Source organism: Zeugodacus cucurbitae, chromosome 5, assembly GCF_028554725.1.
Source record: "Zeugodacus cucurbitae isolate PBARC_wt_2022May chromosome 5, idZeuCucr1.2, whole genome shotgun sequence".
NCBI lineage: Eukaryota > Metazoa > Arthropoda > Insecta > Diptera > Tephritidae > Zeugodacus > Zeugodacus cucurbitae.
In genome coordinates, this window is record NC_071670.1 from 19,918,616 (window position 1) to 19,946,613 (window position 27,998).

The window sequence follows — 27,998 nt, forward strand, 5'->3', positions numbered from 1 at the left end:
TGTATTTTATTTTTTTTTTGCTGTTGTAATTTTTTTTTTTTTTTTTTGTTATGAAAGCAAATACATTATTGCATTGCTAACGAGAATTCATAACCATAGTGGACTATACGTAATTACCACAAATTTCTATTCAGGCAAGCACTGTCTCATGAGAAGTATTTCCTTAAACTATTTGCAAAAAAACGCCGTAAATTTTTATTGTAATGCAAAAAATATAATTTTTAAATGTGTTTGGATCTAACAACAAATGAAATTATATATTAAATTTTAGCTAAAAGCACGGCAGAATTTTTAGTTATTTGTATTTTTATTTTTTGTCTTTTTAATCAGTGATTTTACGTGTGATTGTGTGTGTATATACTTGCTATTTATAGTTTTCTCTTTTGTTGTTTCATTTTCACTTAAACTCAAATCTCTCACTCACTCAACAGTCTATTAAAAATAATTACAATTAAGGTGTCCATATTAATCAAGTTTTTGAGTTTGCCAAGTACTACAATTACATACGTACAACAACTGCAATACAATAAAGAAAGTTTAATCGTAATTGGAATATTTACTACAGATTAAATTCAATTGATTCAATTTGCGCCAATAAGAAATGTAAAAACCATAAAATCATACAAAAAAATCATTATTTTTAAGGTCGTATTGTATATTCATCAAAAAATCACATGCTGTATGGATATGCTGACAAATGATTGTGTGTAGGTAGTTACACTAAGCAGTTCTGTACGTATGTACACTCACAATAAATGTTGTTAAAATGCATAGTTGTAAGAACGCTAACATATTGTAAAAAAAAAAAAATTACTTGAAATGATAAACGAAATTTCTATTCAGTTCAGGTTAAATATCAGCAAAATAACGGACGTACAACTACATAGGTAGCTACGTATATTGTGTACTACATTGATATGCCAAGAATGTTTGGTGTGTAATGTGCTTAAATATATGCATACATTAGTATATATTGTATTTTAAAATGTCGAAGAAAATTACTAATTACCTATATTATATATTGCATACCCACACATTAATAATATAGCTGCATTATTATTAATATTACAAATATATTTTACAGTATATAGTATGTGAATTATTTCATGAATAAAAAATGTAAATGCGACAACATTACTTAAGTTAAAGTACATGAACGTAAAATAAATCGGATTATCCAAATTTCAATTATAACTGTGTATATTTCTTTCCTCCATTTACAACAGACAACGGTGTTTTGGAATAATATATTCGAAATGGTGACAAAAAACTTGTATTGGTAGCACTTGTCACAAATTTCCCCACTCAAAACAAACGGTGCAAAAATCGGTAGAACTTGGCAAGAGTTGCATAACTTTCAGTGAAAATTGGAAATAGCGAATTTGGTAACACCCAACACGCGGGTTTAACAACAAATTAACCAAATTTTGTAATAAAACTACCCAATTTTGTGTTTTTAATACTTATCACTATTTATTTACATTACTGTTTGAATAACTTTAGAAATTGAGAGTCATTCTGCGCTTATTTTACACACATTAATATACATATGTAGAAACACTATTTGATGGCTTTCATACTGTCAGTATGGACGACTCCTTTGCTTGTGCAGACTGCTTTAGTTGATCATTTTCGGACGTCACAAATCGTATCAGCTCATCTACGGCATCCGAACTTGCCGAAGCAGTTTGCAATAATTCTAAACAGCCTTGTAATTCTAGTAAATCGTAAGTCAATTTAACTTCCCGGCGTAGCACACCAGCTAATCTGATAAAATCTTTGCCTAATTCACCAGTGAATTCGTGAAACTGCGGCGCATAAACATCCAACAAAATCATTCCGACATCAATCATCACTCGCATAAATCGGTGTTCGCCAATAAAACGACATATGAACGATATAAGCCGTGAGATGAATTCGTGGCTACGTCCAGCTATTGCACGATGCAGACCTTTACGATGTATGAGTTCTTGCATAACACAAATTGTCACTTCAGGATTACTACGTGCAAAATATGGTGTCAATACGATATCCAAACACTTTACATACTCGTATTTGCGCAACAAATGATCGTATTTGCTTAATTTTGGCAGTACGCCTTCACGGATATCATGATCAATATTCATTGAAGTCAATGGTTGTGGTTTATTTTTTGATCTCTTTGTTACTTCGTCCTTACTGCGATCCACTTCCATGTTTTGTATGGAAATTAGACCATCAACCATGCCAGCCACAACCGTCTGATCGTCCGGCGCTACACCAAGACTTAATACGGCATTTGGGAAATCAAGGGTATGCACCGTTTGGTATGTGGCAACGTCATAAATCTTGACATGACGATCCAAACTTCCCGATAGTAGACGTTTGCCATTGGAACCAAGACGCAAACTTGTAATTGTTTTATGGTGTTGTGAAATTTTCGTTAAAAGTCGGCAACCTGCAAAAGCATCCCAAACGCGCATCTCTGTACCACCTGCACTGATGAAAATACCCCCCGTAGGTAGAAATAGTAATGATTCGACAGGACTGCCATGATCTATGCTGTATGAAACTTGTTGCGTACGAGTGTCGTACATTTTTATTTTACCATCATAACCACCAGATATTAATGTATCTGGTGACATGGGATTTATTGCGCCGGCACGTATGTAGTCCTCATGCTCAGCAAATGTTAATGTAGCTTTTTCGGACGCAATATCCCATAATTTCACTAGTCCTCATGCTCAGCAAATGTTAATGTAGCTTTTTCGGACGCAATATCCCATAATTTCACAGTACGATCATCGGAAAAACTAGCAATATTCAACAAATCTTGCGTAAACTGTGCACGATGTACAGGGGCTTTGTGTCCTTTAAACAGTCGAAGCACATTTTTGCTAGAGGGATCAAAAAGTTTCACCAAACCTTGTTCATCACCTGCCACAAGCAAACGACCATCTTGTCGAAATGTTCCTCCGTAAGCAGTTTCTTGAAATCGTGATAAATTCTTTACCACTAATTTTGTTATTGGATTGTAAATTTGTACGCGTACAGAGCAAGTCACTGCAAAATAATATGGTTCAATAGGACTGAAATCCACATAGTCGATTGCACCAAACTCCTTTACTAGGGTTGGCACCTGAAAAAACAACAGCAACACTTTTAGTTTAATATTTAATTAGTAATGGTAAACGGCAAACTTACACTCAATTGCTTCCAGTATATGGTATCAGGTGTGACAACTTTACCAGTTTTGAGGTATTTTTTCGTGTTCAATTTTTTAAACTGAGACATTTTCACTTATTAAAAAACTATCTATTCAAATTTTTAACAATCTCGAGCGGCCAATAATTTTATACACAATATTTTGACTTTTCCTTGCACGTGTTGTCAGTTCACATTTAGTGTTACCTCTTAATCAAAATATAAATTAAATAAATAAATAATTGTCGGCGTAAAATTGCTATCTAATAAATAATAATTAAGTGTTCCAAATATATGTGAACATTAAACATAATAAAACATTTAGATAAAAAAATTAAAACTAAACAGAATTTTCTATAGATATATGCAACTAAATTTTTATGAATTTACTAACACTGCTTGAACTAATTGTGAATTCTCTCTCCTTATCTTTCAACTTGACACTTCGGCAACTAAACAAATGTAATTGTTATTGTTGTAGGCACGTCATCTTTAAAGAATAATATTTAATATTTTTATATCTCAACATTTACTAATTTACACATAAGGAATCAAAATGGTGAGTAAAGAAGCAATTTTTTCAATTAGCAAATTAGTTTTTTGTTTTTTTTGGCTAATTAAATATATTTCATATAGAGTGCACTCTTCAATTTTCAAAGTTTACTATCAGTGATTCTGCTTCTAATCTGCACTTGTGCGTATCTGCGGTCACTATTTCCCAGCATTATGGACCGTAATAAGACTGGGTAAGTTAAACGCGTATAAAGTTTTTTTAGTATAAGTAACAAAAATATTTTATTTAGGTTACTGGGTGTGTTTTGGAAACTAGCAAGAATAGGAGAACGCAAGTCACCTTATGTTGCCGTGGCATGCGTGGGAATGGCGATCTCAATATTGTTTTGGACGTGATACAAAAATATTGTTTTGATTGAACTATTGATTTGATATTTGTTAGCAATAAAGATTAATTTTTGTAACTTTGTGTAATGTGATAAAGATAATTTATTTTGAATATGGGTTATTGTTTAAATGGCTATGACTACCGTCGTGATATGCTTGAGATACATTGCAAGGATCTCTTAATTATCTCGTCGAATAATATCACCTTGGCCTGGGGATGGAATGTGTTTTTAAATAACTAATTAGTAAGTTTTTAGTGTCGTCATGTTATATGCTCCAAATGGAATAGTGTCATTCATTGACAGAAAAAAATACGCTTAATTTCACTTTTTAAACCCAAGATGGATGGATGAATGAACAATAGGAATAATACCAGTTCAGAGGAATATATTTACGAGACTTTATGTTTTCGCTACAAAACGATCGAAATATTTATTTTACATGTTATGAATATGGGAAGTCGACAAAGGCTCCTTGGAGACTTGTTCTTGTATTGATTTTGGCCTTATTAGAATATCGATTTTATATTTTAAAAGTACATATATAATCTATATTACCATTAAATCTCTTAAAAGAGTAGTTATCAAAAGACCAAACCAATACTTCAAACATGAATGAACAGAATAGTTATACTTTTCGCATTTTTCATGTTCCTATAATTTTGTACAAGGTTAAAAATTATCAAATTACATTTTTTAATTAAAATACACATTTAATAATTTAAACAAATATTAGTAAACTCTTAATTTTATTATAAATTGTTATTACATATCTGTTTTTAAAATTAAAGTTCACAATAGTCAATTTCTATGTGGTATCGTTTTATTTGGGAAGTAAGTGGTCTCCACATTTAAAAAGAAAATATTAGTCGTCCCTTTCTTGGGCAAAATGCAATTAGAAAAAGCGGTAAACGGAGTACATAACTGACTTGCATTAGTTTCATTCATTAAAGAGTGTATCAGCAGTTCTCTAAAAATGTATTTATTGCTATAGAATGCAAAAATTTACAACTACTGCAAAATAATTACTTTATTTGCTCGCAGTACATGTTGGGGTGTAATTAATTAGGCAACATTGATATCCCGAAAAACAACCGAATACGAAATGCATCGAAATCGACGAAGAGGCGTGTGAAGTGCTGTCTTGCTTATGCACATAACAATGTGCGACCTGGCGGGTCGTTGAGCCGATGAACGCGTTTTGACAGCACTACTCTAGTATAGAAAAGTTTCGTATTTCGTGTTGGTCGTCAACAAATTTTCACAATGTAAAGACATAAAATCTCCTTCAAATTATAGTAGAAATCGGCTAATGTGATTGAAAAATATTGTTGAAATAACTATTGTCAAACGACAATAGTGTTTGGTGTTGATTAATAAACAAATATAAGATTCTATAGATAGTTAACTAAAATCGTGTCAATAGCGAGTTTTCATTTGAATGGTTTTTGTAAGTGAAATGAATGAAGCTCTAAAGAAAAGACTCTTATGTTCGCACTGGCGCAGGTCGAGTTGAGTCCGTAGTACGATCTATTGTGTTTGATATGGGCCCAAAAGCCTGTTGGTGACAAGCACATTTGGTGATTATAAAAGTTTACAAAATTTATTGAGACCAGAAAATTGAATAGAGTGAAGTAATTGAAAAGTGAATTCTGTACATACATAGAGATAAATTAAGTAAACGAAAATCCTTGTATGCCCATAAAAAAAGAGTAGTGGAGTGAAGTTTATTGTGAATGAGAACTGTGAAAGTGATGCGTTCTAATATTGTGTGAACCCCTCTAAAGTTGTTCAAAATAGAGATGCTTCGTCAGCGACAAAATTAAAATATTTATTTAATATCCTGCGGTAAGTTTAAATATAAATAATTAACAATACCAATGCTTTTCGAAAAAGACAAAGTTTATAAATCTGTACAATATTTTGATTTCCGTTAATAATTTCATTTGAAATATGTTTAAGGAGTCTCTAGACCCCTTTAATTGTATGTATTTCAACGAAAGCAAAATATTACTTTATATTCTTCATAAACAAACTCGATTTTACTCAATAATTTGATGTTAGGATAAAACATGACATTTGGAATATGTTTAAGGAATGCCTAGACCCTTCGACTGTACATATGTATTTCTATTATTGATATCAACGAATGCAAAATATTACTTTATGTTGTTGATACACAAACTCGATCTTTGGTACAGTACAATAGATGGCTTATGGCCAATCTCGATCTTACTTAATAATATGATGTTAAGATAATAAATGTCTTAAATAAAACTAAATATAATCAGCTGGAAAGTATATTATTTTGAAATCATATTGACCATTTTGTCACCTTATATAAAAATAATATCTGTTTTAAACATATTAAATTGTTCGAAATGTATAAGATGGTGATATAAAAAAATATATGGCATGGTAGATATGAAAGTTGTCGATTCTTTTTTCAATCGTTACATTAATTTGTAGTCGCTTCATAATTTCATTAAATATTTCTGACTAGATTTGTAAATGCATCACTGTCCGTTTTGACCTGACGATTTGATTGCCCATTCACAATTTGTACATTTTTGTGTTATATTTTGTCTCTTTCATAAGGAAGTCACCAAATAGTAATGTCCGAAAGAGATAGTAATAATATTTTTATTTTACTTTTCGCCATTTCCTTTTGGTATTAGGAATAATTTTTCGCCTTGAGTTGAAGGAAGGTTTTGTCTTACATTAATAAAAAAAATAGTTTTCCATTGAGATTAGTTGAAAAATATATCGAATCTATCTATATTGAATATCAAGAGAGAAGTGCAGTAGCGGTTTGGTCGAAAATAAAGGTGAGACTTTATATAAATAGTTCTATTTCTCCGATTAAACTGAGGAAAAATTTTCATGCTTAATTTTGCTTCCTTTTGGGTTTATATTTTCCCGTTTTTTTTGGTATGCCATCCAGTGTTGGTAAAGCAGTTATTTAGTCAGACATCTGCCCTTCCTGGGCCATTCAGTGAATATCGTCTTTTGTACACGTTTATTTCGTGTAGACCAGTTGTTGCTTTCACTGTATAGCACGCTTGGCCGTCATGGCGAAGAAGTTGTAAAAACAAGAATGAAAAAGCAATTTTGTTTTGCTCGTTATTTACTTCTCTTACGTTTACAACTTGCATTTTACGTCGATAAAGCAGTGTTTATATAGGGTGTTGAGAAAATTAATTTTTTAAAAATATTGAAAGAGTATTGGGAAAAAATCTTACCCAATCTTAATTGTATAAATTAAGTCGATCTATGATTGGGTGAGAAAATTAAATGTACAGTGAACGATATAATCGTTAACAAAACATTTATTAAAAAAAAAATAAACAACTCACTTCTGTAAAATTTAAAAAACTTGCAAAAACAAAATTAATAAATAATGGGGAAACTTTATTATAGTATCCCCCGATTTCAGGGTTGAAATAGGTATAGTTGGAAAGAGGAACAACGAATGAAGGAACTTCAGTGTACAAACAGTTGCGGTCAAACTTTAGTAGTACTTATTGTTTATCACTATAAGTGGACACAATTTTTTATATAACAAAGTTTGTTAGGATCTGCAACTAAGTACTCATTTTTTAAAAAATAATACCACATGTTAATTTTTATAAATTTGCCATACTACCGCTAAAACCACATTATGACTTAAACCATACATTTTACATAATTTTTAAATAAGATTTTTATTTTTTCAGAAAGACTTAAGCCATGCAATGCTTTTTTTGTGATTTGTGTTGTTTATTGTTGAGGTCATTTTGGGAAATAACGATAATTTTTTAACAAATAAATAGTTTCTCTTATACGGTTGCACACTACTAACATTGTTACCGCAGCTGCATATGTACATATGAATGTATTGTATAAAATTTTTTTATCGATTTTATTTTTTGATATATTCCATAAGATCCATGATGCCTTCCATCAAGATAATTATACTAACTTCGCTATGTTAAAAGCTACCCGATATCATGATTTTGACGCCACCATGTTTGATAGAATTTTTTGTAAATCTAACAATGTTTCTTGAACCTTTGTACAGGTTACAGCATAAATAATTAAATTTTGGATTAATTTCAATTTAATATGTGTCGCCATTTACCCACTGGCTATTAGTCATTATATTTTGCAAATTGTCTACGGGCTTCTATGTGTTTATTTTTTAGTAGTGATGCTTTTCTGAGATTTTTTTGTTATGTGCTAAGAGAATACGAACAATTTAATTAATAATTGACAAATTTGGTTCGTCCTGGATGCTCCTAGCTAATGCAATGGGAGGCACGATTCCGATTACTTTGGCGGTCGGGGTTTGACAACTCCTATCGGTATAAATGGGGTATCGGGTGAAAGAGGAGACTCTCCAGAGCAGGAATATATATAAATATTCTTGATGGTATTTCACACACTGTAACACTATTTTTTCACATGTTTCACTTCACATATTGAAAATTACACTATTAACATTCAATTTAATTCTAAATATAGATTTATTTAAGATTTTTTAAGCCAAAATTACTTATTTTGAAAATCACTTAGCACACTAATAGCTAAAAAGGTTTCTGTTTACAATTATGTGGAAAACGACCGTTGCCACATGTTAGAAACCATAGACGATATATTTTTAAATGACTGTGTTTTATTTATATATTAGCATATCATAGTTTTTTGTTGTAGAACTCTCTTCTGCATCAAGGATGTATATAAAAAATCTTTCGAGGGATGTCCGAAGTTTTTTTCGTGTAGAACTCCTTTCTGCACTGGCGGCCTTCGGCCGCACTTTAAAAAAATAACCCTGGTCGAGCCAAAACCGGGGTGTCCAAAGTTTTTTTCGCGTAGAACTCCTTTCTAATCGGAATTGTGCCCAATGGGATACATTTCGGGGTAATGTACTATAGTGTGATCACCTGTTCTGCATTTTTTGCACTTTTGTCCACGTGTTTCATATTTATTACTATAATTTAATGTATTTGCTACTAATTGAGCCGATTATTCCGCGATTTTCTGGAGCTCCTTACACATTTCAGTAATTTTCTTAATTTTTTTTGAGAATTTCTCGAACTAGTGCTATCCTATACCCAAAAAAAAATACATTAATTAAATTAACCTTAATTAATTGAAATTGCTTTTAGATTATGGAATTTTACTTACTTTTCTAATTTTGTTAGTATTTTTTAAATTATAGTTAATGTTTAAAGGAAATGTCTAAACTCCTATTTTTTTGTGGATTGCAAAACCAAGTACTTCGGAGAACTTGCAAAACTGTCTTCAAATAACGGTCAATATAAGAAAAATTTGATTGGTATTATAACGCCAGTATCCCGTTATATGTATATACCATTTCTTATCCCATCAATTTCTTGAGATCCTAAAAAGTTCTGCAGCCAAATACATTTTTCATATTGGCACTCCTATTATTTTGTGGACAACTGCATTTAAAGAATGTTGAGGAAATTTAGAATATATTTGGTTTTAGTTTATAATTGAACTGAATTTTTTTTACCTATTATGAACTATTATTAAAAATATTTTTTTCCGACGACGCAGAATTGGCATATCGAAGGACATCAATGTGTCAGTTGCTTGTATGGAGAAAACACATATGTATAATTAATCGTTTATAACAGCTGTAAATTATTAAACTTAGAAAGTGTAGTATATTTCAAGTAGTATATACATATTTGTATATAAAATTGATGTACATATATTGTCACAGTAATATATTAGATTCTCACGCCATTGACTCACGTTAATTTTATATGTTTTGGTACCACACAACATTTGAATTCCTTATGTTTTTGTTTACTTTTTTCATTATTATATGTCTTGTCAAAACATCATAAAAATCCCAAGATTTATTTTTGGTTATGTACAATACAGATTCATACATACAAACGCAAAAGTAGGTGGTACACACATTCATACATATATATATAGCATTTTGTATTAAGGAATAAATAAGTGGTCGTTTATGAACGACGCAAAATGTGTCCAATGAGTTCTTGCATTTATGTATTTCATTAAAAAATCTATTTTGAAATACATTTTGTCTTGCAATAGTATGTAGTATGTACTCATCTGTTTATAATGATAAGCAGTATTACTCTTGTCTTATAAAATTGTATACCAATATTTTATAATGAGCGTAGATCATTTCTTTTGAAAATAAAGAGCTATTATAATGTACTCGAACTTATATTTATTCATAAAAATGAATTTACTTGTCGAGTTTGTTATTGAATACTCGACTGTATTTGTTTATAAGCCATCAAATGGTTGGAAGGAAACGAGGGATTACGAGTAGATTGGGTTAGACGAGTTAGAAAAAAGAAAAGTGTATTGCATTAATTTGTATAGATTCATTTAATGAAGAACATTTGTCTTATTTAGTAGACGGGGGACCATCTATTATTTTAACCTACTCTAATACCCTGAGCAAATTTGTATTTAAATTTTTTCTTGACACTTGATAACACCTGTCGGTCCAGGTGACTTAAGAAAGATTTAATCCATTATACTTCTGTAAATATTACATACAAATGAACATTTAAGTTTATATAAGAAATGGAGTTAATTGCACTTATTGTATACTTTTATAAAAAATAATCATAAATAATTTAATAAGATATGCCTATTATTTGACGGGCTGTGAATTTGAATATCATTAAATTAACTTAAATCACGCGCACGGCAATTAGTGTTATTGCCCAACTAATATTACATCCATAAGCAATTTGTTTTTCTGGTTGATTAACAGCTCATTCACAAGGTTTCTCAAAAGAAACCTAGAATATTTATATTTTTCCTGCAAATTGTGTATACACGCACATACATATATATGCGTGTATTTATCACAAACGTGGTGTGAAATACGTCGGAAACAATTATATGTGTAGACAAATTGGCAATTTATAATGAACGAACTCTTAAACGCTGGCACAAAAACTAGTTTTAACTGTAAAAAACTAAATTTTTCACATTGTTAAATAAAATATTTCTCAAATCTGAAAATTTTGCATGGAATTGATGTTGCGGAAGTAAGTATGCATACAAGTATAGCCATATGTATATACTCATGTATTGTAATGTAGATGCAAAAGCAATTTTCACTCTGTTTGAAGAACAAACAAATAAATTTGACTTTGCATTACAAGAGAATTTCGCGTTATTACACATGTTTCAAATTTACAACACATTACGCAATTTATGTGTGAAATGCACATATGTATGTATATTTATATGTACATAAATATAATAAATCACGCGAACACTTGAACTACTATTGTCTGCTGATATTAGATATGTCTAAATCACTCTCGATCACTATTTTATTCATTTTGTTGTGCAATGACTTAGTGACGAATATGAAATTCTGTTGCGTATATTTTTCATAACAAGCAATTTTTTATTATAAATGTCTGGACACTCACCTAACTAACGATGAGACAGCGTGAGCGCAAAAGCAACAAGTGGAATTTCGTTTTCAAATATAAACAGTGGATGCATACAGATGTCTATATTGGTAAATATCTATAAAATACGATAAATATGTGTATGTTTATACAGACAAAGCTGTTACTGTCAATCAGCTCACTTGGGATATGATATTATACCACTTGTCGATTGTACGCGCTCACCTGTCTGGCGCTACGAAATGGCAAAACGGCTCGGTGGCTTCCTGTCTATTCTTGTCTGTGTATTTTTATTCCTATACACATACATGTGTACATACAGCATTTGTGTGTGTATAATTGGATATATTTTGCGGAATGTGTTTACATTTTTAATATGACACATATTCTATATGAGCTGAAACTTAAAATGTTTGTTTTAACTGACAGTTATACAATTTAATAGGCAACGAGTACGTTGTATTTAATTATTATTTTTTTTTATTATTCACTTTATTAGTATAAAATTTTTTTTTTACATCATACATATATACATATTTACAAATTTAATAAATTATTTGTCCTATTTCTAACGAATTCTATCCACTTTCGCTTAAATGCTACGTTTCTTGTTTCATTTTTTAATTCCAATGGTAAATTATTAAACATTTTTAAACCTGTATAAAACATAGACTTTTGCGCTTTGGAACTTTGCTTATATGTAATTTTAAAATCATTGTTATTTCTTAGATTGTATTTTTGCGTTTCCCCTACATATTGATTTTTTCAGTTAAATGTTTAGGTGCGTTTCCATTTTTATTTTATTTAATGTTATAAGAATATTGAGTTCAAATCTTCAAAACAATGTCGCTCCCCATTTAAACTTTTGTAATTGTTAACAAGCATACATATTGTCCTTACCAAATTTTCAGATTTCGCTACGCTCTTGTTTTATTTTGAATCAACTAAAATTGTTTTATATTTGAGGAGATTAGTAATTAATTTGCGAGAGTGTTTGTTATTGTAGCTAGAATGACCGTGGTCAAAGTAAAAAATCAGATGTTGTCATCTCACGGAAGGTACAGGAATAGTTCATTAAAAAAAAGGGTCTAAGATAAATGAGAGGATTACGTCAATAAATCTATTACTTTTTAATTTAAAAAAATCAGGAATTATTAAAAAAAAATATTTAAAATCAATTTGAAACGAATATAACAATATTTTTTTTTATTGAAAAAGTGATAACTGTCAAAAAATAATTATTATATATTATTTGTAATTTTGTTAGAATCCGAAAAAATAATGCTGTTCAAATATACTCACACCTGAAACAGTGTATAATGTTTTCACGAAGTGTTTTTTTTAATGCCTATTTAAAATATGGAAAATTAAGCAATGAATTAATTCCATTTTTCTATTTACACGATTATACTTCGCTTTATTTATGATTGATTGAATTTGTAAGGATTATCCCTGTGAGAACGTGTAATTAACTAAATTAGATATGTGACAGGGTTATTCCCTCTTAACTATATCAAATAATTGTATGAATACTATGTATTTAGATCAGCGTGCGACACTCGCATTACTGTAAATACATATTCTCACTTTGATCTTTTAATGTTATTCACGTGCAATTAATTTGATTCCAACATAGTAACTGCATATTTTTGGTGACCTGTCGTGTCAGCAGATTTCTGTTTAGCAACAATTTGTATATGTAAAATCACCCTTACAGTAATTTATGAAATACACCTAACATATTGACATGCCCACAGCCAGGCCTACTACATATCGTTGTCCACTCACAGTTAGTTCATTAGCACGCTTTCGGTGGGGAGAATCGATTTGCGAATAGTCAGCGCAGTCATATTTTGCTCACGCTGTTCATTATTTGAGTGGTGGCGCTTTCAATTACATTTTGTATTTATTGTTGTTATCTCACATTTACTGCTAGCGTTAGCATTATCGGCGTTGGCTTCTGTCATCACTAGTAGTCAACTTGTGCTCCATCGTACTTGCTGGCGTTCCGAACTTCGCTTGTGCGCTCATTCTTGTCTTGAACGCCAAGGCGAGCGAACACAGTAGCCGATTTTCAAGTGATAGTGTGTCGGTATTTAAGGTGTACTAATTGGTACTAACTACTGGCGTAATACTGGTGGTAGTCCATTAGCTACAGACAGCTTGCATTAACAAACTGAAAACGATAAAAGTGTGGTCACCCCATATTGTTGTTGAAGTCACTTGCGTAGCCGAAAGTTGAGTGACCAACCAACTTGAAAGTGCTTATTTTATGTTATTTTTTCAATTTGTTTTACCTCACACCACATTTACGATGCGATTTGGCGTATATTTACAATTTTCGCAAAATACATAGACCGCATGTGCCGTTATTCGATATACTGACGAGTTTAGCGCACCGCACAGTCAGCAAACGTTTTTGGATTTCTCTTTATGCTACTATTGACGCGGTGGCCGTGTTATGTTCGGCCCAACAGTGTTGCCGACATAGAAGCTACAGTGACTGGATTTATGCTAGTGTGATGCTGCGGTAACAAAATAATACTTATTTAAACAAAATAAATACATTTTTAAAGCACCATAAGAGAGGAGAAATGAAATCGAAAGTGAAATTTGTTGTTAAATGCGTCATACAGTTTTTTTTATATGTGGGGTCTCATTACTACCTATTAGTAACCTAATAGCTGCATTAAATGTTTGATCCGTCCCACTGGAAGTGGTTTTATTTATCGTGGAAAATAGTGAAAATTTAAAATTTCTTTGAAAATTACTGATCTGACACACATACAAAGAATTTGTTGTTTTCTCACGGAAAGTTTCAGTGTATAAGCGTAATGGCATAAATTTTAAAAATTATTGTGGTTGAGGACGGTGTATTTATATATTTATATGTATAAATTCTATTCGCTTGAATTTTGTTTCGGCGGGTATTAAGTTGATTTTGTTGCTATTTTTATCGCCGTTATAAAGAGTGAAAATTGTTTAAAATGTTTTAAATATGAGTGTATACTTATATAATTTCTTTACATATGCCAATATACAAACATATGTCGGCGAACAATGTGTTTTTTGTTCATACAAATGCATATGTACTTATCTAGCATGTTTATGAGCTCTTACATTCGAGTGCCTTGTGAATTTTAATCACCACAAAATATTCGCATTTGTTGTTTTATATGAACTCGTAAAACGATTTTCGATATGTTTTTTTAACTCGATATTAACTGACTATTTTTGGCCCAAATTTTGTCTACATTTGCAGCTATGTGCTTGTGAATAAATTGCCACCGCTTTAGTGTGACTTAGTAGCTTGTTAGCATTGTGCCGGTTTATTTATTTTGTTGAATTGCTGTTGAATCTTCTTATTATCGCAAAAGTAGTGGAAACGACTATAATCTAAAAGAAAAAGAAACAGCATAAAATAATAGAGCATTCATTTTTCTAGTTTTTCGCTTTTCTCCGTTTGTTTTGTTCTGTTTTTGAGGTGAGGTTGTTCCAGCCGCCTGCTGTCATTTAAAGCAAATTTTGAAAAGTACGCGCAACAGCGCCGAAATGGTGAAAATTTCTAAATTTATATTAAATTAATTTTAAAATATAATCAACTTAAGGTGCTGTTATCAGTATAGGTTTCATGTCTGAACGCTCTCATAATTCATATTATATTTTTGGTGCGATATGGGGTGGACGTCACAAAGACCATCATGGAACATTAATCAAGCAAACAAAAAACCGAAAAAAAACAAAAAACAGCGCGATAAGACTTATAAACATACAACACCATTTCATGTTTTTTTGTACATCTATATGTGTTAATATGTAGTTTTGTATGTGTATTGTTTTTGCGCAATGGAGAATTTTGCATGTGTTTTTTCGTGTGTTATGGTTTAGTTTGGAGTTTTTTGGAATAATTTGGCATGTTGACGATTGGCTTTACGAATTTGATCACGCTTGACATCCGTGTTTTCTTGTCAGGTTTGTTTCGCGTCAAACCCCAACTGATTACCGTGTGTAGCATGGACTTCACACTTGGGTCTAATTAAATTTCACTTTGATATTTTGGTTTTTTGCTGTTGAAAAAACCACAACCGGTTTGATCTACGAGCAGTTGTTTTATTCAAAGATTTAAGTTGTGGCAAAAATTTGGCCATATCTAATATATCGAGTATTCTTTGGTACAAAACAGTTCGGTGGGAGTAAGATGATTTTTTTACTTGCAGATAAAATAGAAAGCTATAAATAGGCATATTGTTAGAAAAGTTAATTTTCTGATTGACACTTTTAAAGTCTCAAAAAGTCTTAGCTGATTAGTATTATTTATGTACTATCATATATTAAATATATACATATGTATGTATGCATAAATATACATATAAGAAAGAAAAATGAAGTTTGAGTGAATGTGCTTATTTAAACTAAAGCGATCAGCATATTTCCAAAGGCGCAAGTACACACATTTGCATATCACTTCTAGATATTATGATAATGCAGTGTCTTTATTTATAATCCATTTACTTACATCACAAAAATATGATAATAGTATATTATATTATTTAAATGTTTTAGTACAAGAACTATTGTGCTTTGTTTTGCACTTAAATTTTCAATACATTTCTTTCTTAATCTTTTAATAACTGCATCACATGTTTTGACTTTTTGTATACATATGAACGTAACAACATTACATATAAATTATAAGATAATGTAATGCAAACATGTATATAAATGTGTAAATATGTACATATGTATGAAATTAAATGATATTTTTTTGTATTAAATGTTTTATTTTGAGTAAACACAGTTGAGCCAAAAGTCTTTCCGCTATGATATACCGAGCCGATGGTGTGGAGATTTGTCACCCTTATTGCCTTCTAAGGTTAAAAGTAATTGGTTTTCTTTGTTTACAAATATACATATATGATTATTTTGTTTTGTTTATTTGCCACATGTACAACAGTAAATACCTGATATATATACTATGTACACAAGTTCCGTATATATAAAAATATTATACGTAAAATAGTGAAAATAAAGTGTTATCTGCACACTTTATGTCAACAAATTCGACGTCGTATGCGTACAAAACTTAATAAATCCTATATATGGGCATTTCCGCCATGTCGAACGGGACAATCGTACACCTTTCAACTAAAAAAAAGTATGAACAAAAATGTTTTTTAATTTTGACAGTAGGATTTTTTAATAGCCCTTCATTAGCTCTACATTTAGTGCTAAGGTTGATTTTGGAACGGTTTTCATTTTCAAGATAATTGCAAAAAAACCAAGGCATTCGCACGGGACAAAAAATGGAAGTCGTTTTTGGGAACAACGATTCAAACGGCGATTTCAGCGAATTGTGAGGCAATATTCAAATGTTTTTGATTGTAAAATGTTGCGCATTGATGGCCTTTAAAGATGGTATGAATTTCATCCAAAAATAATTTATAGTTTTTTTTTTAATTAATTATTAACCACATTCGCACGGGACATGTCGCACGGGACATTTTTTTCCATCATAATATTTATGTTGATTTTGTTTTATAATACGGAACTATTTAACAACAAGTCCAATAAAATGGCTTAAAAAAGTAGTAAAGGATTTATTTATTTATTTTAACTAATATCCAACGAGAAACACAATAAAAATTCTATAGTATAAATGTGAAATACATTTTTTTTTTTCGAAAATGCTGTCTTCGGGTATAAAATTTTTGGGATTTCGTTATCTGCCAGAGTTTCCTTTTGATAACTGTTCCCACTCCATCGATGGCTTCTTGCAAAAAAATTATATTCTAATGAAGACTATTTTAATTATTTTATAAAATCAATCAGGTTTGATAATATAAATTTGATTTTAAACTGAGAGCAGTTACATTAAAAAAAAAAATAAATATTTGAGAAAAGCAACTAAAGGATTTCTTAATTTTAGTTAAGAGATTTATCAAGAAATAATATTTCATAATAAGAGAGCAAAAACTTACAGTTATTTGCAATCGCATGGTTTCTTATGCATTTTATTTTGTTCTTTGTACCGTTATAAAGGTTTTACACAAAGCAAAAAATTATACATGATATGTTTCTTTAACAATTTTGACGAAAAACAAATGCAGTAGAAAAATCGAAATGAGAAAAGTAGCTCCTATTCGACTTGGCTTTGGTATATCTCGTAATTGGTTATGAATTAATTTAAAATTAATTTAATATCAATAAATTTAGATATTTTCCTATGAAAATATGGAAAAACTTTGTAATTCTAATAATGTTTAATATTTTGTCTGTGGTAGACCTTCTGGCGGAAATGCCCATATGTATCATACTTGTGTGTGTGAATAAAAAGTAAACATATGGCAAAATTTGGCACACGTTAGTGATTATTATTATGGAAGTGAGCTTATTTTTTATTCTGTAGAAATATTTTGCCTAATTTATACTATTTTAAAGTACAAGTTTTTAAACAAAAAAAAATTATTTAAATTAAAAAAAGCTATTATAGTACATTGTTGTTTTTTATATTCTTTAAATAATAAATATATATATTTTAGCTAGCTATTTTCTCTTCTTCTTGACTGGCGTAGACACCGCTTACGCGGTTATAGCCGAGTCCAAAACAGCGCGCCACGCATCCCTCCTTCTGGCAGTTTGGCGCCAATTGGTTATTCCAAGCGAAGCCAGGTCCCTCTCCACTTGGTCCTTCCATCGGAGTGGAGGTCTCCCTCTTCCTCTGCTTCCACCAGCGGGTACTGCATCGAATACTTTCAGAGCTGGAGGACTTTCATCCATTCGGACAACATGACCTAGCCAGCGTAGCCGCTGTTTTTTTATTCGCTGGACTATGTCTATGTCGTCGAATAACACATACAGCTCATCGTTCCATCGTCTGCGGTATGCGCCGTTGCCAATTCTTAAGGGACCATAAATCTTCCGCAAAACCTTTCTCTCGAAAACTCCTAGTGCCGTCTCATCGGATGTTGACATCGTCCACGCTTCTGCACCGTAAAGTAGGACGGGAATGATGAGAGACTTGTAGAGTTTGGTTTTTGTTCGTCGAGAGAGGACTTTACTTTTCAATTGCCTACTCAGTCCATAGTAGCACCTGTTGGCAAGAGTGATTCTGCGTTGGCTTTCCAGGCTGACATTGTTATTGCTGGTTCCCAGGTAGACGAAATTATCTACAACTTCAAAGTTATGACTGTCAACAGTGACGTGGGAGCCAAGACGCGAATGCGCTGACTGTTTGTTTGACGACAGGTGATATTTCGTTTTGTCCTCGTTCACCACCAGACCCATACGCTTCGCAACCCATAAAAACACCCCTCAATGAAAAAGAAAAAAGCTAGCTATTTTAGCACAACAATTACTAGGTTCACTGTACTGTTGATAAAAATATATAGAATTTAATATATACATAGATTTGTGTGTACGGCATACAATGTACTAGAGCTCTTGGCATTCGACTAATCGACTAATTAAAATAATAATATTCGGTTTGCACTATTCGGATTGTCGTCAGTCATCGACTATTCGATTAACCGCTCATTTTCGACTATTCGGTTAACCGAACGTCCTCTCTGATTCTGATAAAAATCAAAGGCTGTTTGGATTTCAAACAATTTTCATTTATTCGAATAGTGACAGTATGTGATTTGCTTGCTGTGTGAATTATGTTCAAACTTTGATCAAAAAATTAGCTTAGATTTAAAAAATTTTGGCGTCATTATAATAACAGAAAATTTATAACAAAATTTAACAATAACTTTTTATTGAAAATTAAAAAAATCCACAAATGCATTGACAATTCAAAAATATTAAATTACTTTCATATGACTAGTCAGTGATTAATCGTATTGTTCGATAGCTATGAGGTAATGCATTCCATTCTCTAGAAATTGCCAATATTTGCAAATTTACTAGTAAATATTTGCAATGCAGCTTTATGTGTGTAAATTTTCAATGTAGCTTTCAAGACGTGCTATTAAAGTCACTCTCTCTGTAATAACATTTGCTCCGGTAGAAGAGGTGATGCATTATACTCACGTAAATCTCCAATTACTCTTAATATTTACCTAAAAATTTATTTATGAACGCAAGAGATACATTCAAAGATTTATGAACAGTATGCATTCTCTGTGATAATAGCAAAAGTAAATGCAACTTTTTCTCTTTTTTCGAAAAAAGTTATAAAAACTTTTACATGTGTTATATAGTGCAAACCAGCATTTTTTTTTTGCAAACTTGCACGTCCCGGCATTGAGACTTGTTGTATGTGTGTTTGTGTTGTGAGCGTGATCTAACTCTCGTTTAAGTAAATAGTTTTCAATTATTGCAATTCCATTTCAAGAAAACAATTTATAATTGCCTATGCAAAGTTGCATGTATGTTTATGTACTCGTATGTATGTATGTATGCAATTTTCACTGTAGACATGCATATATTTATTAGAATTATAATTAATTATCTTCCGATTGCAATAGTCGATTGTCTGAAGCGCTGTTATCAGCTCATGACGTAGATAGGCATTTATGTATGGATATTTATAAGTATAAAACCGGTAGAAGTTAGAATATGTAGGTTTCAGATAAAAAAATGCACTAGTATTAGTTGCGTGTTCATAAAGAGACCTTATTGTTTATACACTCAAAAAATATAGTAGAACTTTTTATTGTACGCTATAGCTCATATTAAATATTTTGTGGCGCGATCGTTATATTTCGTAAAAGTACATAATCTATTATCAAACAAAACATCAAATTTTGACTTCAATATTTATAATGCATTTTTTTGCGCGAAAATGCCATACAACAATTATAGTATTATTTTGATTAATGATTTATTGACATTGTTTACATTTCAATCGGTTTTATGACATTCAACTTGAATTTCATTCATAGTATAGAAATACATATTTACAAAGATAACTCAAAATTATGTTTAACGCTTATAGAATATGGCAATGCAGTTAGCAGCTCCATTTAATAACTTTTCCGATAAATGCTTGCAGCGAGAAAAAAGAAACGAAAACTGTAAGGCACAGAGCGAAGTACGTACGTCTCCCTATACTTTTTTATAAATACAGAATTAATAGATGTCTATTGTTCGACTTAGAATATGTTGTTTATGTTTGTATTTGACAGTTGCCATATTTGCGACAGGTGCATATTTTTGTAAATTTTTTTTACTTTTTTTACAGTTCTTTCGGTTGTTACACTCTTGAACTTGACATTTGAAATTTTGATATTATAGGAATTTGCAAATACTTGAAAATTTGTAAACAAATTTTATTGTAAAGACTTTTACAGTTTAATTCTCTTACAACAACGTCGGCACATATATATGTGTGTTTCTCGGAGCAATTTTTTCGGCACTCTGCGATTACTAAACTAAAAAATGAAAAAAAAGTTTGGACCACAGTACATACAGTAGAAAACCTTTTCGTGGGAATTCTCGGTAAGATAGCCGCCATCTTGGTGAAAACCACAGTGCTGTATATATTGAGTACTTAAATTTTGTAAAACTTTAATCATAAAATAGCAAATTATTATGTATACATATATGTACTTCTTTTAAACAATGCGAATTTATTGATTTATGCTATATTTCACATATACATAGAATTTTTTGACGTCAATGTGTGCCATATCGTATTATATAAAAAAAAAATTAATTAATATTGATATTTTATAAGTGCTGATTTTTTTGAATAAAATACAGCTCTGACATAATTAATTCTCTGTGGTAAGTTATTTTTGGTCTCAATTATTTAAATTTTAAAGACGCAAAATAAAAAAAAAAATTTTGCTAGTTTTTACTTAAACAACATGAAGCTAGTATTAAAATATTAACTATATAAAGGGGAATGAATTGCTTATGGGAAATACACAAAAACTTTATGCGCTTGAAACGAGACGTGGTCGCCTCCTTCTTAAACATTTTTAAAACAAAATATGTCAAGATCCTATTGAATAGGTATTTCAAACCATCGGGTGCAAGGTAACAAGAATCAAAATCGTCATTAAATACTATTTCAAGATTTTTTATAAAATTTATAAAAGACTCAGGAGCTTTTACTAAGTTTGACGAATCGTACAGTTTTTATTTTGTAAAAGTATGGGCGTCTTCAGAGATTTAGCCTGTCTCGAATAGTGTTGTGCGTTTTAAAATAGTCATTATACATATAACCATAAAAAATATGCAAATTAATTTCTTTGATTCCTTCAAATATATGAAATCGCTTTCATTTATATGAATTTCCATACAATGTCTAATATAAGGGTTTAAAAGTTTGCCAAGAACTATCTTGAACCAGACATACTCTTTCAAGGTTATTTAGTGACAATTATTAAAATTGTTTGATAGTAATATTAAATATTTAAAAGAGCCAAATGCAGTGTCACCAACCCAGGGATGTATTTAATTGAATGCAATATTTAACAAATAGTTAAACCATAAAACAAAAATAGGTTATCAATAAATAACATTTAATACCACCATAAACTTTAATATAATCCCAATAATAATGAACCAATTTATTTAAAAAATTATTTAAGTACTGTTCATCGGACTTTGTTAATTTGTGTGAAGATTAAATGCTAGCACAACACCTTAATTAGCACAATTTTAGCAATAAAGGGGTGCACACAACCCAAGTATGCCTCGGTGGTGTGTAAAATGATGAAAAATAATGTAAATAAACCAAAGGTTTTCTACTGTATATCCTGAGGTTTGGACGTCTCAGTCTAGCTGATTAGTATAAAATTATTGACATTTAATTGTTTTAACATTATTATTAGAAGAAACATTTTAAAAGTATATGCTTTATTTCATTCAAATATTTTCTATGATTTCTTATCAATTTTGGCTACATGTCAAAGAACTCAGAACTGAGCCATTATTTTTGCGAATGTAGTTATGCGACTTGGAGAGAATCGTGCCATTCACACAAACATCGTATGTACTCTTAGTACAACGAATAATCTGACAAGGTTTGCTTGCACGTATACTTTGAAAGAGACAACACAAATTATGAAAACTCATTAAAGAGTAATTAAAGGCTTTACTTGAAACACAATTGCTTTGAAATTTTACTGGTTTACCGTATGGTGTTTGAACAACACTAAAATTTAAAGTCATTATAGAAGTTTTATTATTATAGGATCCAGAGATATTTAAACAATATAAAGCTCAAATATATTATTTATGTTTTCAAAAAAAAAATATATATAAAATAATAATAATAGTAATAAACTGTTATAATTGCTTCGAAATATTTTCTTAATTTTGTAACATAAATATCGTACGCGATTATTCTTGTGAGTAACTGTATACGCATACATATTTAGTGTGTGCATTTGTTTTCAACAGTGTAGTAACACTGAATTGTTCTTATTTGACAAACTAAATGTCAGTATAGAAATAAACATTTTGCAGTCAACACAAGTTTGTCGTAGTCTTCGTTATTCGTTATTTATTCACCTCATTTCCTTGCCTATACGCATTTATTAGAATTTTATTCGATTTGAAACGGTGATTATTTTTTGTGTGTGAATAGAACATAGATGTACATAAGTTTATACAAAATAGAAACGAAATTATGGTTTAGTGAATTGTGAATAGTTTCGAAAGTAGTCCTTGTGAATGTCATATGACTAATTTGTGTGTGATTCTATATAAACTATGATATATTCATTTAATTTACTCAATCCTTTAATTTGTAACGACAAGCTTGGTGGAGTTTCATTTCATTTCATTGACTTGTTCATTTCGCGCTGAATGGGAATTTGTAATTATGAAATACACGACACTAGAGAAAGTGTCAGCCAATAGGCTCGTGACGCTAAGCAACAAACAGTGAAATTCTCCAATTTGCCGGTTTCAGGAAGTACATTTTTGACGCGTATTTGCTATCTTGACTGCAGTAGTGGCATAAACATGGAATTAATTTGCTACTGCCTTCACAAAATGCTGAAATTAATTTCCAAGTTGTGCGTCAGCATTACTACATATTGCTCATTTCCACTTATCTATTGCTTTTCATACGATTTGTTTTTGTTGTAAAAACAGGCTTTCTATTATTAACCCTATAGAATAAAGGAATATCGCATGATGCGCATTTAGGTGTTTACTATTGATTAGATTTGAACTTTTCCTAACCTGAATTCGTTTAGTTGATAAGTTATCAGACCAAATGGGCCCATAAAGCTGTATAAAATGGTCCCTTTGTAAGCAGTAAATGATTTTCCGTCTCAGTTGACTAATAACCCATTTTACACGGTATTTTTTCAAGTTCGCTTAGAAAGGACAAATATATACTGCAATTATGCAGAGAAGGAAATCGGATACGACTGGTCAAGTCAGCAAGTGGCGTTTCGCTACAATTAAGGAAGATAATTGCATTGCAGAGATGGAAAGAAGAAAATCGGACACGATGAGTCAAGGTAGGGAGCGTGTAGGATTTTTAGCGATATTTTAGTTTTGCTTAATCACTATTTGCAAATAGGCGGACGTTTTAAGATTTTCCAAATCGAACCCATGTATAGTTGTAAAACTCAGCCCTCATCTTGACACTTGCATCGTTAAGTTGATATTTTTCGTTATTTTGCTCTTCACCGTATGTTTTTGTTTAAGAATTTCATTTTGTAAAAACTACAAATTTTACTCTCGATTTCATTCTGCAATAATCGATATCAATATCAAATGTCGACTGTATTCGTATGGTGTAATATATATTATGTACTATAATATAGTTACACTTAAATACATGAGTACACTCATCCTCTACCTCTTTGGCGCTGTTGTATGCATATGTGATTTTTATGGTGTTTATATGGAAATTTCTTTTTGTTCTGAATTTTATTTGCAGAAAGCAAATCGCGAAAGATAAAAGTCTAACCCAACTGAAATCAATACGAAACGAAAGCAGTGAGAGTTATAGAGAAAACTGTTTCAGACAAAACTTTCTGCCAACAGCAAAAGAAACACGAGACTGCTCTACATACAATAGGCTTGGCCAAGCGGCCTGCAGGCAGGCAAACAGGCAGAAAGAGTGTAGTTAACTTTGTGTTTTTACGCACTTGCCGGCCAAAGCAACTTTAAATATTCACAACGTCCACCAAATTTCGTTTGAAACGAAATCAAGTCTACATTAATAAAATAAGAATACTTGTAGAGAATAACCATTCTCTGGTCAACCTTGACATACTTGAAATTCCATAATTGCAACTGTCGCAACGTGGTAGACCGCAGCAGCTAGCTAGTGATTTATAGAGAACTAATATATTTTTTGTTTAATATTGTCTAAGTTTGAATTTTAAAAGGACTATTTATGAATACTGTTGAACGTATAAATGTAATCGTTTCATCAGAATCATCCCCATCATCATCATCATCATCATCATCAACGTCATCATCAACATCATCATCTCCATCACAATCACCAACTTCATCATTGTCATTAGCTACGCCAATTATATCATCTCCATTAAACGAACTGGCTTCATTAAATACTAACAGTTCGTCAACCGCGACGAAGACTGCGGCGACAGCATCGCAGTCATCCACTGCATTCACATTGACAACAACACTTTCATCATCTCCTTACAGACAAGCTCAGCCTAGCGCATCGAGCACTAACACACAAGCACACATTAACGACCAAACGCAGTCGACGCAACAACCAATTTTGATTGCGTCACCAACACCGCCTCCTACACCGCCACCATCTATTATCGATTCATATTCATCATCCGCCTCAACATCACCTTGTTCATCAGCCACCTCAGCATCCTTTCCCCAAACGTCCATTGAAAAGTTCAAGAATCAAGAGACACAAACCCAATTGACCCTCACAAATTCCCTACTGCTCTCCTCCACAGCATCTGTCGTTGCCGCTGCAATCAAAAACCAGTCCCTTGTACGCTCTGTGACCGCCACTAGCATAATGGATATGCCCTTCAACACATCACCCTCGCTGCGCGTGCGTACCACCTCGCTCAATCAACTGAAGAAAACAGCCGATCTTGCCATCGAAAATGAGCTACATGTTTGTCCAAGCGTTATGTCCGATGAATTGCGCAAATTACTACCTCCGACATCTGAAACGGTGATGACTAAGCCATTTCCGGTGCGTGGCGAACGTGCCATTACCGACGTTACTACGCCTCATGTCATTGCCATGGTCGGTTTGCCGGCTCGCGGTAAAACTTTTATCTCGAAAAAGTTGGCGCGTTACTTAAACTGGATAGGCATTTCGACGCGCGTCTTCAATTTGGGCGAATACCGTCGTTGTGCGACCACAGCCTACAAGTCACATGAGTTTTTCCGCGCCGATAATGAAGAAGCAATGGCTATACGCAATCGCTGTGCCAATCAAGCACTACACGACTCCTGCGAATGGCTGCTGAGCGGTTTGGGCAGCGTCGCCGTATTCGATGCGACAAACTCTACAAGTGATCGTCGTCAACTAATCTACGATACTGTCGTTAAACAGCATAACTTCCGCTTGTTCTTCGTGGAATCGATCTGTGACGATCCAACCATTATTGAACAAAACATTAAAGAGGTAAAGGTGAGCTCACCCGATTACTACAATATGAATACTGAACTTGTGGTACGCGACTTTTTACAACGCATTGAACACTATGAAGAGCGCTACCAACCCATTGACGAGGAGACGGAGTCGCATCTAAGCTTCTTGAAGATCTATAATGCAGGCAAAAAGACGGTGGTTTATAACAACGAGGGTCATGTAGAATCGCGTATAGTTTACTACTTGATGAACACCCACATTACGCCACGTACTATATATTTGACGCGTCATGGTGAAAGTGAGCACAATCTAAAGGGACTTATCGGTGGCGATTCGAATCTTAGCGAACGTGGTCGTCAATACGCCAAGGCATTGTCTTCGTACATCGAGCAGCAACACATTGATGGATTACGCGTGTGGACTTCGTGGATGAAACGTGCTATACAGACCGTTGCGGATGTGAAGGCACCACAGGAACGCTGGAAGGCGCTTAATGAAATTGATGCCGGCCATTGTGAGGAGATGTCCTACGAACAGATCAAGGAAAAATTCCCCGAGGAGTTCAAGGCACGTGACCTAAACAAGTTTGCTTATCGTTATCCACGCGGTGAAAGCTATGAGGATTTGGTGGCGCGTCTTGAGCCCGTGATAATGGAGTTGGAACGTCAAGGTAATGTGTTGGTAGTATCGCACCAAGCGGTTTTGCGTTGTTTGTTTGCCTATTTCTTGGATAAGTCTGCCGATGAGCTGCCATATTTGTTTGTGCCACTGCATACAGTTATCAAGTTGACACCGGTAGCTTACGGCTGTAAGGTGGAGCACATTAAGCTGCCCATCGATGCGGTTGATACACATCGCCCGAAGCCGAAGATACCCGGTGATGTGTCTCTGGGGCTGGATGGATTGAGTGGCGAATTGGTGGCACCCGATGGTGTGGGTAAGGTTTTGATTGTGGGCGACGATGTCAACATGGTAAATGGCAGTAACAGAGCTATGGGAAATGGATTGGCGGTGGTGAAGGAGGGCGTGGTTGTTGGTTCGAATGAAGCGTCCACGAACAACGCGGCCCAACTCTGATGGCAACAGCCAAGTACTCCACTCAAACGAGGACTGCTGGCAAACCTCCAAAGGGTTAATACATTATAAGATAACACAACTTAAGCAAAACACATGCATAATATACATTAAGCATTCGAACTGAATTTGTAATGATGATAAACATATTGATTGAATTGTTAACTGATAGTTGATGGTGATTTAGCACACGCGCTTTTTTTGTTTAAGAAATTAGTGATACGGAACTATTTAAGAGGTTTATAAATGACACGAAAGTTTACTATTTGCAACTTGGATATGACTGGACCCGATTTTGTATGGTAATAGTATAGTTTTAGCTAAATGCCAATCAATTTTATGTACTTATGTATGTATTGTAATAGTACGCATTTGTGAGGATGTTTTTCGTCTATTTTATGAGCTTTACACACATATACACGCATGAGTACACAAATATCAATCTAAATATACATATTTTATATACTATATTCTCGTATAATATGAACTAAAGATTAAAACATTAAGCATAATTATAATTGTTAAAAATAAAAATAAATTAAAATGATTGTAATTCATGCCACATACATATATATCTGTCAGTTTTTTAACATATTTTCGTAAATTTGTGCTAACAGTTATTTCGCTAATGCTTGTATTCTAATGAATATGTGAAATTTGTATTCAACTCAATTTATTTAATTTTTTTTGCAGAGGTAAGAAGACTTTAGGCTGAAACTATTCTGTAGCTAAAAGCAAAATATACAAATTCGTAGACACAAACATATAGAATTTTATTGTTGTAGCTTAATACAAACTAAAATACATAAATTTTGTAAGAGTAAGTTTTTTGTCATTATTTAAAAACAATACTTAATGTACTGAATCCCAAATAAACTATCATGTGATCAAGGCACT

General features: G+C 32.2%; 4 protein-coding genes across 10 annotated transcripts in view; 3 read left to right on the top strand and 1 right to left on the bottom strand.

Moving 5' to 3' along the window:
• Positions 1-4: 4 nt before the first annotated feature.
• On the bottom strand, positions 5-3,388 carry LOC105214989 (U3 small nucleolar RNA-associated protein 15 homolog). The gene is made up of 3 exons (XM_054231344.1): positions 3,184-3,388; positions 2,776-3,118; positions 5-2,713 (listed from the first exon to the last, which is right to left on the bottom strand). The coding sequence occupies exons 1-3, from the start codon at positions 3,271-3,273 to the stop codon at positions 1,575-1,577; spliced, it is 1,572 nt and encodes a 523-aa protein (XP_054087319.1). The 5' UTR covers positions 3,274-3,388; the 3' UTR covers positions 5-1,574.
• Positions 3,389-3,583: 195 nt separating this feature from the next.
• On the top strand, positions 3,584-4,165 carry LOC105214988 (protein kish-A). Its single transcript, XM_011188712.3, has 3 exons — positions 3,584-3,742; positions 3,820-3,929; positions 3,987-4,165. The coding sequence occupies exons 1-3, from the start codon at positions 3,740-3,742 to the stop codon at positions 4,090-4,092; spliced, it is 219 nt and encodes a 72-aa protein (XP_011187014.1). The 5' UTR covers positions 3,584-3,739; the 3' UTR covers positions 4,093-4,165.
• Positions 4,166-5,018: 853 nt separating this feature from the next.
• On the top strand, positions 5,019-27,996 carry LOC105214985 (6-phosphofructo-2-kinase/fructose-2,6-bisphosphatase). 7 transcript variants are annotated; one of them, XM_054231342.1, is made up of 2 exons: positions 5,019-5,930; positions 25,375-27,996. In XM_054231342.1, exon 2 carries the CDS (start codon positions 25,440-25,442, stop codon positions 27,102-27,104), a length of 1,665 nt encoding a protein of 554 aa, XP_054087317.1. In that variant the 5' UTR covers positions 5,019-5,930; positions 25,375-25,439; the 3' UTR covers positions 27,105-27,996. The 7 variants fall into 7 exon arrangements, with proteins under 7 accessions (XP_054087317.1, XP_011187006.1, XP_054087318.1 ...); XM_011188704.3 differs by lacking the exon at positions 5,019-5,930 and adding an exon at positions 13,317-14,039 and having other exon boundaries at positions 24,363-27,996; XM_054231343.1 differs by lacking the exon at positions 5,019-5,930 and adding an exon at positions 13,328-14,039.
• LOC105214987 (uncharacterized) overlaps positions 5,946-27,998 on the top strand; it is a 47,334-nt gene continuing 25,281 nt past the window's right edge. Inside the window, exon 1 of the mRNA XM_029042153.2 lies at positions 5,946-6,910. The gene's annotated coding sequence lies outside the window, so the exon portion shown is untranslated. The remainder of the gene's footprint in view (positions 6,911-27,998) is intronic.

What these genes read in the sequence shown, in the direction of transcription:
- LOC105214989 (XM_054231344.1), bottom strand. Translation starts at nt 3,273, where the DNA reads ATGTCTCAGTTTAAAAAATTGAACACGAAAAAATACCTCAAAACTGGT. An exon ending in TATACTGGAAGCAATTGAGT is followed by an intron (nt 3,119 to 3,183) that starts GTAAGTTTGCCG and finishes TTGTTTTTTCAG; the next exon opens with GTGCCAACCCTAGTAAAGGA. An exon ending in TAGTTTTTCCGATGATCGTA is followed by an intron (nt 2,714 to 2,775) that starts CTGTGAAATTAT and finishes GAGCATGAGGAC; the next exon opens with TAGTGAAATTATGGGATATT.
- LOC105214988 (XM_011188712.3), top strand. An exon ending in ATGGACCGTAATAAGACTGG is followed by an intron (nt 3,930 to 3,986) that starts GTAAGTTAAACG and finishes TATTTTATTTAG; the next exon opens with GTTACTGGGTGTGTTTTGGA.
- LOC105214985 (XM_011188704.3), top strand. Translation starts at nt 24,825, where the DNA reads ATGAATACTGTTGAACGTATAAATGTAATCGTTTCATCAGAATCATCC.